At 38.0% G+C, this 12,519-nt stretch overlaps 1 protein-coding gene across 1 annotated transcript in view; it reads left to right on the top strand.

Annotated features, from left to right (window-relative positions):
- The window catches only part of ZPLD1 (zona pellucida like domain containing 1), a gene marked incomplete at both ends in the record, with an annotated part of 37,454 nt that extends 27,454 nt beyond the window's left edge, over positions 1-10,000 (top strand). Inside the window, 4 exons of the mRNA XM_081138517.1 lie at positions 2,261-2,432; positions 3,633-3,741; positions 9,249-9,278; positions 9,825-10,000. Coding sequence (XP_080994643.1) covers positions 2,261-2,432; positions 3,633-3,741; positions 9,249-9,278; positions 9,825-10,000 — 487 coding nt within the window. The remainder of the gene's footprint in view (positions 1-2,260; positions 2,433-3,632; positions 3,742-9,248; positions 9,279-9,824) is intronic.
- Between the last annotated feature and the right edge of the window lie 2,519 nt (positions 10,001-12,519).

Below are 12,519 nucleotides of genomic sequence, written 5' to 3'. Positions count from 1 at the left end.
TGAAGATGTACCAGGGAAAACAGACACAGCAGCAAGCAGTGTGGGACGGGGGGTGAAGATAAGAAATGCAATTAAAGAGAAACAGATATAATGGGGAAGATAAAAATAATTAGAGTAGAAACAATAGAAATAAAAGGTGACAGAAGGAATCGAATACATGTATAATATGCATAATCAGGGTGCCCCAAAAGGAACCAAAATAGTAGAATATAACAAATATTTAAAAACATAATCCGGAACACTCTCCTAAATTAAAAGAAATTTATACCAGTTTAATGAAAAGATACCTTGGGTAATATCGAAGCTTTCATAAAGAGGGGAACTATAAAAAGACATAGAAATATAATAAAAATGAAAGACTAATTACCCTCTCTCAGGAAACTTAGGTCTGGTGGCCAACAATTAAGTAAGGATATAGAAGGTCTAAGAGATAATAAATAAGCTATATATTGATAGCTAGCAATTTAAAACAATACCAGGAAACAGAAAGTCGCCACCACTTGGAAGTTTAAAACTCTTAAACAACACTTGGATCAGAAATTGAAATATGACTCAACATTTTGCAAAAAATAAAGATCAAGTAATTTCTTTGAAAAAACATAAAATAGAGACGTGTAAGCTACTCAAATCAAGAATAAAGGGATAAAGGACAATTCCATAAAAACAATAACAAAACATGGAAATGAGGAAGGGATGGCCGTACCAGTACTATAGTTAATAAAAGCTCTAAAATGAGTAAATAAATGTGATATGTAAGACTAGACACATAGACAAAAATTTAGATTAGTAAACTGAGAAACAGATACAAAACATGTGGGAATTTATTTATGTGGTAGACTGTGATATCACAGGTCAGTGGGATAAACAGATATGTCTTTAAATAGTGCCGGATAATGGATTATAAGAAAATATAGCACTGGATCCATACTTCAGTCAATACATCATAATAAACTTTACACAGATTATTATTAAGTGTAAAAACTACAGCTTTAAAAGTGGTAGAAGAAAGCATATTAACATAAGAAATATTTTTAAAACTTTGGAGTAAAGAAAATCTGTCTTCAGCCCAAATACTAGACACCATAAAATAAAATATTGAAAACATAACATAAAAATAAAATTATGTGTATGTGAGCACACGCGCGCATACACACACACACACACACACACACACACACACACACACACACACACACTGTGAAGGACGTCCAAATCCAAACAACAAAGTAAAACAATATGCGACTTGTATAAAAAGCAAGGATCCCCTCTTGTAGGAATCAGAAAGGAAAGGCCAACAATAGAAATTTGGGTGAAGGACATAACAGTTTTCAAATTAAGAAACATCAAGTGGCTCAAATGTATATGAAAAACGTAAAATAATTAGACGGTGATATTTTATTTTTCTGTCAAATAGGGAGCAATCCAGACATTTTCCCATAGGTGTAGTTGATGTAGCTCTGGGGGAAAACAAAGATTTTTTTCACATATTTGCTGAGGAAGTACAAAAATTAACAGTATTTATAGAGGGCAATGTTGGAAGCTTTATCAAAAGATCTCACAGATATATATTGTATAGATACCCTGCGCATGTTCAAAATGCGGTATCATAAAGCTATCTATTATTTACTTTATTTGTAAAAAGCAAAATATTCAAGGACACATAATTAGGGAACTAAATAAACTCTGGGCCATGTGCCCAATGGAGTCCTCTACAGCTGTGGATAAAGAATGAAGAGGCTCGCTTGGTATTGATATGGAAAGATCGCTACGATACACTGCTAAATTTGCAAAAGGCAAGGTACAAAAAATCCAGAATGTGCTGTGGTTTGCTTAAGGAGGAGGGAGCAGTAAGAATATGTTGCTTGGGCTTCTGTTTGCACACCCCCTGCGGGTGCTGGGCAGGGAGAGGCCTCTGGCAGGTCTGGGTGTGCGTGTGGGACGGCGTGGACAGGGTCAAAGGTGCGACGAGGCTTCACTATATATACTTACACTTTTTGGATTTTTACCATGTGAAATAACCTCTAAAATTTGAAAGTGATATTGTAATCAGGAACTGATCTACTTATGTTTTATGATCTAGGTTGTTCTTGTCATATCCGTAGAGTTAATTTATTGTTTTATCAAATGTCTGTAACAGGGCATGATTTTGTTAGCTTTTAATGTAGTGGGGTTCTCTTAATGCCGCAGGAATTTATTTACAGTTCCCAGTGAGCTGGTAATTTTCGGTGTTTACCCTGTCTTCCCATTCCCTCAACTACAGCTGTGACAAGGACCCTCAGACCACCGTCATCGAAAACGGCCGGAGCCAGCAGGGCCGGTTCTCCTTCGAAGTGTTCCGCTTTGTGAAGCACAAGAATCAGAAAATGTCCACGGTCTTCCTGCACTGCGTCACCAAGCTCTGCAGGGCTGATGACTGCCCCTTCCTCATGCCAGTATGTTTCCGAGCCTTTACCCTGAAGGGTCATATCTAAGCTCAAGGCTATCGAGGGCTAGGCTCTAATTTTTATTGCAAGAGTGGATGTGCGTCAGGCCAAACTGCTTGAAGTCGGATTTATTCGTTCACCCAGTAGAGAGCTATGGAAGGCCTGCTTTGTGCCAAGCGTGGCACGGGGAGGGTAGAGATGCACGCGTGGATTCTGACTTCAAGGAACTTACCCTTTCGGGCAGGAAACTCATGGAAACTCAATATTAACCAGACAAAATGTTAGGGCACAAATGCAAACACAGATATGGGCTGTAGTGAGAGGCAGTGCTGATCATTGTGGAGAGATGAACCTTAAGCTGTGCCTGAAGATGGATGTACCCCAAAGGGACAAAATCAGGAGTGTGAGAGACACTCCATGCCAAAGGACGGTCAGAGTCACAGAGGCTTAAACAGAGCAACCAGGGAACCTCCAGTCCTTCAGTAAGGCCATGGAGCAGAGTGGAAGATAGTGGAAAACCCGAGGAGGAGGCAGGGCTGGCACTAGAGAAGGAGGTTGGGGTCAGATGGCCTGGGAATTCTTTGGATAAAAAATTAAAAGCTATAAAAGATGTGACTCTGAAGTGCTTGAAGCCATCATATAAAATATAGAACCATTTATTAGTGAGTAAAAAAATTATATCTCCGACAGACCTTCTAGGGTCACATCAATATTAACCTGAGCAAAATGCAGGCACATTTTATAATTTGAAATGGCTTTAGTATGTTTATATTTATGTTCAAATTCATGCATTTCTTTATAGTTATTGACTAGTTTAGTTCTAACTGGCTATATCAGATGGGGTTAAAAGGAGAGTCCACATTACCTTGGCTCTGTGCTGACCAACATTTCAGGGTAAGATTTATTAAAGGCTTGAGAGAAATAAAAGGAGAAGTTTGATAAACACAGCTCTTTTTCAGGAGAGCCACTGAGCTATGTAAATTTATGAGGCAATGCACTATTATAACGGGAAGAAATAAGAAATGGGGCCCAAGCCAGGATAAGAAACACTGTAGTGGTTATATGTAAGGTAATTAAATAAATGCACGGAAGTAAATGAATAAAATTAAACATGTGGTATCTCTTCCAAAAGAATCTGCTTTCCAAATGGCCATAAAGAAACAATTTTGTGCTGGTGTGGAATTTCATTTGTTTTCATTAACTCCTCAGATTTGCAGCCATAGAGAAAGGAGAGATGCGGGGAGAAGGACCACGTGGAGCCCCCAGAGCACTTCTGGAAATGCCATCCTCTCTGCGGGGCCCATCATTACGCGGAGTGGTAAGAGTGCCCCTCCTTTGGTGTGTAGTAACAGACAGTTCCAAAACGGCTTGTTACTTGGCTTCTAAGGAGAACACAAAGTAGTTCCTAAAGAGCACTAATTAACTGTGAGACAAGATAAACTGCTGAACAACTTTCATTTCACAGTAGTTTCCTGTTTACTCAACTTACACAAAGGGCAATATTGTCTTTACCATATTTCCCTTTTTACACACACACACACACACACACACACACACACACACACACACACACACACAAGGATACAGCCCTGGACAGTTTCATTTGCCCCTCCCGACCCACTCTACCTTTCTTTCCCTCCCCTGCTCTCCGCCCCTGAAGACTGGCCTTTGTGAACTTGGCCCACAGGCGGCCTGGCCGGCTAGCCTCGGGCTGGGCTTGGCCGATAGGTGGCGCTGTGAGAGACTGGCAGCGAAGTCCGCACGCTTCTGCCAGGCAGCTCTCCGCAGAGCTGGGCTCTCGGTCCTGCAGACCCTCTCCTTCACCAGGTAACTTTATTTTCTCTTGTGAATTCCCTGCATCTTTCTTTTCTTTTCTTTTTATTTTTTGTTCTCACTCAAGGAGTGAAGATATTTTTTCCATTGATTTTTAGAGAGAGTGGGAAGGAGTGGGGGGAGAGGGAGAGAGAGAGAGAGAGAGAGACATCAAAGTGGCCCACATGGATTGGTTGCCTCCTGCTCACACCCTGAGTGGGGGTGGGGAATGAATCTGCAACCCAGGTACATACCCTTGACCAGGAATCAAACCTGAGACCCTCAGGTGCACAAGTAGGTGCTCCAACCACTGAGCAACTGAGCCAGGGCCCTACATTTCTATTAATAGTTCTATTAAACTTCCCTTAAATTGTCCAGTTTGAGTACCATTTGTTTTCTCCCAGGATCCTGAATATTACATATTCCCATCTAGTGTACTCATTCATACTCATGAACCTAATGGACACAACGTACACATATATTCTTAAGTATACAAATACAGCATTTGTGCATGCATGTTCTCTCTCTCTTTCTCTCAAGCGATATTGCTTTATATCAGCATGAAACCAGAGGCATTCAGAATAGAACAGACATGCAGTGTAAACAACATAAATTAAATTTTAAAAAACTGGGCAGTTTCAGCTTTTGTCCTAACAAGCTCTGTGACTAGATTTTACTTCACTTCTCTGGGCAAAAGTTTCTTCATTTTTAAAATAAAGGTTTTGATTCTTTCTAACCCTATAATTCTAAATTTGTCTTAAAAAGCAGAATTCTGATTTGAATTATAGTCCAAAATTTTTTTCTCTACTTTATATTAGCCACAAGTCTGTTGTTGTGTTTCAATTAGATTGTCTTTACCTTTTCTTTTATGACTTACATCCCACAGTGAAAAGTTTTGACTGAAATAGGTAATTAAACAAAAAAGTGGTTTAGCCTGAAAAACCCAGACAATTGTTTTAATTATTCACTCCTCTGTGTTTGTATAGACACAGCATTATATAAAAACAAACTAATTGGCCTTTTAAGTAATACAGAAATTTATTAAATATAAAATTTTAAACTTAGTTCACTCCCTGAGGGTTTGGTATGTGTTTTGAATGGTTAGAAAATGACTGGTTTGTGGTTTGTAAGAGGCTTGGATCTTATCACTATCTAGCTGTCTGAAATAGCTTATCAAGTCACAATGCATGGAAACTCAGCTCCTGTTGCCAGTTATTAGGAATGCTTTGGGGTAGGCACAATAAAAATATTTTGATTTCTATGGAGCATGTCTAGCATCAGTTTGCTGTAAAAAAAAAAAAAAAGCAAAAAAAAAAAGCACCTTGAAAGGGACATCTCTCTATTCATGTTGAGTAGATTTCTTTTCCTCTTTACTAACTTCCTTGCCTCCTTTTTTACCTGGACCAAATTGAATATATTTATTTTTTATTTTTTTATTTTTGAATTTAAATATTACATATTTTAAATAATTTGCTAGTGTAAGATAATTTTTAAAAGGACCAAAATGTCTTAGACCCCACCCCCCAAATCCTAATAAAGACTACCAAGTAGAAGTTTCTAAATAGCTAACCAGCTCTCCAGGTCTGCAGGTTTCACCCACATCATATCTAGTTGCCCAAAATATCTGTTAAAGGCTCAAGGAGCTAATGCATTTATTATTTTATTTTTTTATTTTATTTTATTTTATTATTTTTTTATTCCTCACCTGAGGATATTTTTTCCAGTGCTTTTCAGAGAGAGTGGAAGGAAGGGATGGGGGGAGGGGGGGAGAAACATTGATGTGAGAGAAACACATTGATTGTTTGCCTCCTGTATTCTCCTCAGCTGGGGATGGAAAGCCAGTCCACAACCTAGTTATGTGCCCTTGATGGGGAATCGAACCTGTGACCCTTCAGTGCGTGGACCACACTCTTTCCACTGAGCCACACTGACCATGGCACAGTGCTAATACCTTTAATCATGATTCCAATGATGTCATGCTGGATTTCTTCCTTTCCAAAGGTGACATTTATTTCCTAACACACTGAGGTTGTCTCTTAGTCACCTCAGTCTCTCCACTGGCAAAGCTCTCAAAGGATCATGTTCAAGGACTGCAGATCCCCTTCCTTCCTCTCTCACTCTCTGTGGATTTATTTTTCATAATTTAGATAAATAGCAGTGGGGTGATTCTCTTTTTTTGCTGATCACTGTGGCCTCACTGTGTAAAGGACCATATATAACAATGTCTACTAAATAATATGATAATTTACTAAATATTTAAAATTCCACATAAACATAGAACTCGGAAATCAAGCCGTATCCATCCACAGGCAAATCCAATATAAACTTAATGTCCTGCTTAATGACCAAGGCTACTTTCTCTCCTTAGTTTCACTCTATTTTTACCTTAGGTCAGCTAGAATTTATCTCTCCAGGTCCTATGGCTATTTTATAGGGAGAAGTCCAATTTCAGGCTTGATTTGCTCTGGTCAAACCTTTCTGCTACTTGGAATTTTTGCTTTGTTTACTCATTGAACCACTCCTTTCCCCTAGACATCTGGTTTAGGTCAAGTTTATTAAGATGTTAAACCTCAGAACTTCTGTTTTGTTTTATGTTTTAACGAGATCAAATCCATCCTGGTTATTTTTACCCAGCATTGTTAAATGATTTTGTTAGTTGATTTAAGAAAACATTCACTTCCTCAAAACCCATAAAATTCCTGAAGTGTTCTTCTTTTAAGCTCCCAAATACTAAAACTATTTGGTAGGGAAATGTTTATCATAGGGTACAGTTCTAGAAATTTAAAGGTATCATCACTGAAAAACAATAGTAACTAATTGTTTTCATATTTCAATGGAGAAGTCCAAGCCAAACTCTTCTACTACTAACATTGAGTTTTATGTATAGTTAATTCATGCGAGCATATTTATTTAGCCCCGATGAGGGACAGGCACTCTGGTAGGAACTTGGAATACAATAGAGAACAGGCCACAGTCTTTGCCCTCAGGGCTCTCAGAGTTCAAAGGTAGAGATAGACTATGAACAAACAGCAGGGTGGAAAGCTTGGAGTCTGAACTTGAAATATGTGCTACATTTTACAACATAGGTAACTGAAGATTTTTAAAAAATATATAGTTAGTGTGTGCTAAGAAAGAAAAAATATCCATCAAATACAATTCCAAACAATATTCAAGTATTACTATGCTTTGATTTCAGCCATATGTTAGAGGTAGGAAGCTTTCAGTTTCAGAGTCCTGGAAGCTGGAGCTGGTGCGGCTCATTGGCATTTTGTCCCCATAGGAAGATTTGTTCACAGCCAAGTCCCCTTGGGTGACACCTGGTGGTATTGCTCTTACAGGAGTGTTGGAGACCGTTTGGGGGAGGAGGGGATATTCTGGCTTCTCTTACTAACCTCAGGATGCAGAAAATAGTGGGGCACCTTTGCCTAATTTGGGACGCAGAGGAGGTCAGAGCTTTCTGTTCTTTAATAGAAACATGTCTTAGAGTCAATGGGTGTGACATCTAAACAAAGAATAACCGTCAGGAAAGAATTTTAGAGCGTTATATGCTCTCCTCCACGTTGCAGTGAGGCTGCTTGCCTTAGGAAAGGGTCACGCGGATCTTTCGGATGAATTAATCACAGCCCCTTCATTGCATCTCTTTCCATGAGAAGAACGTGTGTGTGAAATGGTGTTGGCCGGAGGTCAGGATTTTCCTAAGGGTGCCTTATAAGGAAAATGGGAGCTGTTTTTCTTTGTGTCCTATAGCCACACACCGTGCCTCTCTAAAGATCCCCGTGGCTGCGCGCCCCATTAATTCGGGGCATTGCACTGCAGGGACCCAGGGCGGGACCATCATTTCTGCCCAGGCTCCCATGTCTGAAAAGAAATGGCATCGGATGTCTTATAAATATCTCACCGAGGCCTCCCATCAATGGTTTCAAATGCTAATCCTGGTGCTTGGAGCTTGAGATATTTATCTCTATGACTAAGTATTTTTCATACTTGGTTAGTTTATATTATTTTAGAAATAGGGTGCTGAAACTGAGCTTGTGCTTCAACACATGTTTTACTCTATCACAGAGGCTGTCACGGGAGCTTCTTCATCTGTAAAGTGGGGGTAGCAATCGTATCTAAACCATAGGGCTATCGTGAGGATTAAAAGTGATAACATATGAAACAGCACTTGGTAAACTGGATGGCACTACATATGTATTAATTGTCATAATATTTATACTCCGAAAGCAGTCAACTGCACTCATTTCATGGTTCAAATAACAAACACAGATGCATCCACATTCACATATTTAAACAAGCTATGAAGTTCACCCGTTGTATAAGCTCAAGGGTTAATTGCTATATGATTACTAAGTGGGTGACAAAAATCGTGAAGCCAAGTGAATGTGTTCATTGCATCTATTATTATGTTTGCCAGGAAAAATTAAAAAATCAACAGCTTCATTCTTTTACTTCCCAGATGCAAATAAAACTACAAGTCAAGCTCAGACATCATGTTTCCCTTATATTTAGTTATTAAGTGTGAATTTATCTTCTTGGAACTTAAAATGATGTTTTTGCTGATTATGATAGGCAAATTGGCAGCACTTAAAATGGAGCGGCACTAAATAATGAATATTTCTCTCTAACAGAAGAACAAATGGCAGGGTATAGTGCTATAAAAAATGTAATAGCTGTTAACAATTACTGCCCCCACTAACATGACTAAAGAGATAATGATGAAGCAGAGCTGGCAGAAGAAAATACAGCACAGTATATTTTGTGATTATATTTTTATGCCCAGGGCAGTGGCAGGGTCTGGGCTTGGGGAACAGATGATGAAATCTCCCAGACGTGGGATGGAAAATGGGAAAGCAGAATGGTTGAGGAGGATTTTTATTATTGCCTTCCCCATGGAGCTTGTGGGTGAAGGTGAGGAGACATGTTGGTAAAAAGTAATTATAGAGCTATAATAAACATAGATAAATATTTGGAGACACGACATTGCTTTACTTTTTTTCTTTTCCCCCCTTCCAGATGAGACTCCAACCAACAATTCACAGCTGGGTAAGAAAACTGACATATATTGAAACTAATAGTATGATTTTTTTAAATTTTAAGGATTTTTTTGGTCATCAGTTGCAAATCTGATACATTGAGCTCTGCTTTTACAATTTTGCTATATTTTAAGTAACAGTTCACTGAGGATTTCTGAACTCATATGTGACCTGTTGGTCAGTTTTCATAGAATTTTATAGATGACTATTTTTTTTTTTGGCTGCCCAGGGGATACAAGGTCTCTAAACCATATAATCCTTTCTTTGGTTATTGGACTATAATATAGTCAAATAGATTGTTGCATGATTTAGTGTCATGATGTTATTCTATAAGATACTGGTGACAGATGTTTTGCATGTATACAAGGTGGGGCAAAAGTAGGTTTACAGTTGTTCATATGGAAAATAATACCATAATTAATAAGTAATAATACAAGAATAAACTCTGTTTCGCGTACTCACAACTGTAAGCCTTCTTTTGCCCACCCCTGTATATTAGGATAGATAAGATAAATACGGTATTGGACCTTTCCACTGTTTGTTTTATCACTTGCAGGTTCTCCAAACGAACCTCCTTTCCAGCTGAATGCCGTTACCAGCGCACTGATATCAGGAATTGTCATTCTAGGTGTTCTGAGCTTTTCCCTTCTCCTGTGCTCGCTGGCCCTTCTACATAGGAAGGCCCCCACTAGCCTGGTGTTAAGTGGCATAAGGAACCCAGCCTTCGACTGACTGTGACAGGCCCCTGCTCCGGAGAGAAGGCTCCCTGACTGTACCATGTGTGACTGCTGTCAGTGTCCCATCTGACTTGAATGTGAGCCAGCACTTGATATTTGTAGGTTTGGTAGGTGTCACAGTGTAGCCCTTCAGCAGGATGCCAGTTTTGAAAGAATTTTGATAATATTGCTGTTGTCTCTTATGTATGTGGTCAGGCATGTTTGTATGGTACCAAGATTATACTGACAATAAGCAAACAATATTCAGGACTTAGATCTCACAGGATAAGTCATATTTTATTTTATTTAAATTTTCTTTTGATTATTGGTTATAGAAATAAAAAACAGGAATAGAAAAAAATGGAGTTTGTTACATTTCCCCCCATAAGCATTAAAACCTAATCTAATGGCATTTAGATTGGCAGTCCTAAAATGAAAGTTGCTTTCTGTTTTATTCCAGATAATTTCAGCTTGGGGATATGCTTTAATTGGATTGAGCAATTTAGACACCTGAGGTGTAACTACTCTTTCTATTACCTTCTGTATTTTGGGCTGAGTTCCATGTCTGACGACGACATTCATTTTTTAGAAAAACTCTTGGGAAATGTATCTTTTAAAATTTTTTTCTATTGCATTTATTGGGGTGACATTGGTTAATAAAATTATATAGGTTTCAGGTGTACAATTCTATAATACATCATCTGTATATTGTATTGTGTTCACCACTCCAAGTCAAGTCTCTTTCCATAAGCATAGTGTTCCTATGTGGGGTTTTAACAATCTAGGTTCCTTTTTTATTTTCTAGAGCAAAGAGGAAACAGATTTAGTGTGTTTTGCACTAAATCTTTGTTGGAGTCTCCATGAAATAAAGTGTTTCTTTCCTACAAATTTCTGATGTCAGCAAAACAAATAGTGGGGAGGAGGCTTTCTTTTTAAGGTGTCTTCTTGAAGGTGTCATAATTGCCAGAGAATAAACAGTATTTTCCTATAATAATAAGCTGCAAGAAGCATTTGATCCTTTATCAATTTTGTAAATTTTTTTTTTAAAAGCCAAGTTTTAAGCAGACTGCTCTCACAAAAAACAAAAACCAAAACCAACCTTCCCTTTGTTCAAGCTAGCCACACAATTGAGCAAATACAATTCAGTGACAAATACCAAAACCTACAAGTGCTGTATTAACTATAAAAATTGCTGTAGAAACTAATTTCTATTTAACATTTGTGACCCATTACTTAGTACTTAATTTACTGTACTATATGCAAGTCACTATGCAATTTTAGATTTGGTTCTAATGAAGTATCTATATTCTTTTTTATTGGGTTTTTGACTAAAAATTTTTATGTTGACATTGCAGGTGTCCCCCTCTGTTCCCCCTTTGTCCCCTCCCCCTCCTTTAACCTTCATCAAACAACTGTCCTTGTCCTCGGGGTTTGCATATATGCTCTTTAGCTAATCCCTCACCTTCTTTATCCAGTCACCCCCACCCCCTCCCTTTGGGTACCAGCCAGTCTGTAAGTATCTATACTCTTAAGTTAATAATTAAATCAGTCATCAAATCAAAAAGTACCCTTTCTCCAACTTGCCTGAATAGATCAGAAGAAAGCGTTTATGGTACAATATTTAGCTAGCTAATTGCCTCAACTTTCTCTTTCAAGGTGTAGACACAGTCAGAGTGACATGGGATCTGGAAAGTCTCTGGGTAATTTCTTCAGTTTAAAAAGGTCTACCACTTAAAAAGCAAATCTCAAATGATGTGACTATTGTGAACCTTATCTGTGTTAACAAATGTATTTTCTAATTTAAAGGGAAAATGCTACAAAAAGAAGAATATGAATCACGCTACTTATGCGACCTTAAATATATGTAGATTGTATTGAAATATTTTGGAAAATCTATTTCAGATACTTTAAGTGAATTGCCATTGATGGGAGGGTTAAATCCTATGAATAGGACATAATATCACTGAAACCAGTTTGTCAGTTTGATTTTTGTGCCTTTGGGATGGCTCCTGTTTCAGCTATTGACCTTTCAACTTATACCTACCATATAGTAAAACTGAATAACAGGCATATTGTTTTGCAAGCAACTTAAATCTCATATTATTTTTTGCCACCCTTTCAGCATAAGTGGGAGAATCAGAGCTGTAATGAGATAAAGCAGATTTGTTTTACATGCCTTTGTTCTTACAAACCTGCAGTTGTATGTAGTATTTAGCTATGTAGAATATTCTGGTTACTATAGTGTGAAAACCTTACAAAATATGTGCAAATGTTTCTTCAGTTTTAATACCTCAGACTGTTTTTTGCACTTCAGGGGTAAGGTCTGATGACATGTAAAAGATGATTGTTTAAATGATTGTTTAATAAAATAATTGTAAATAAATATTATTAAAGTAGTGACTTTTAAAAAAAAGATATTTCTCCTTTCTACTCTTTCGCAAATCTTAAGGAAGATTCCATTTAAAATAAGCTGCCTGATGCTACAGGGAAGGGCAGTGATCTCTGAGTGAGCTGGGTGAAGCTCATCTTCTCTAC

The sequence above is a fragment of the Miniopterus schreibersii genome (assembly GCF_964146895.1).
Source record: "Miniopterus schreibersii genome assembly, chromosome: 5".
In the NCBI taxonomy this organism is placed as follows: Eukaryota; Metazoa; Chordata; class Mammalia; order Chiroptera; family Miniopteridae; genus Miniopterus; species Miniopterus schreibersii.
This window is presented reverse-complemented; position numbering and strand designations above follow the sequence as displayed.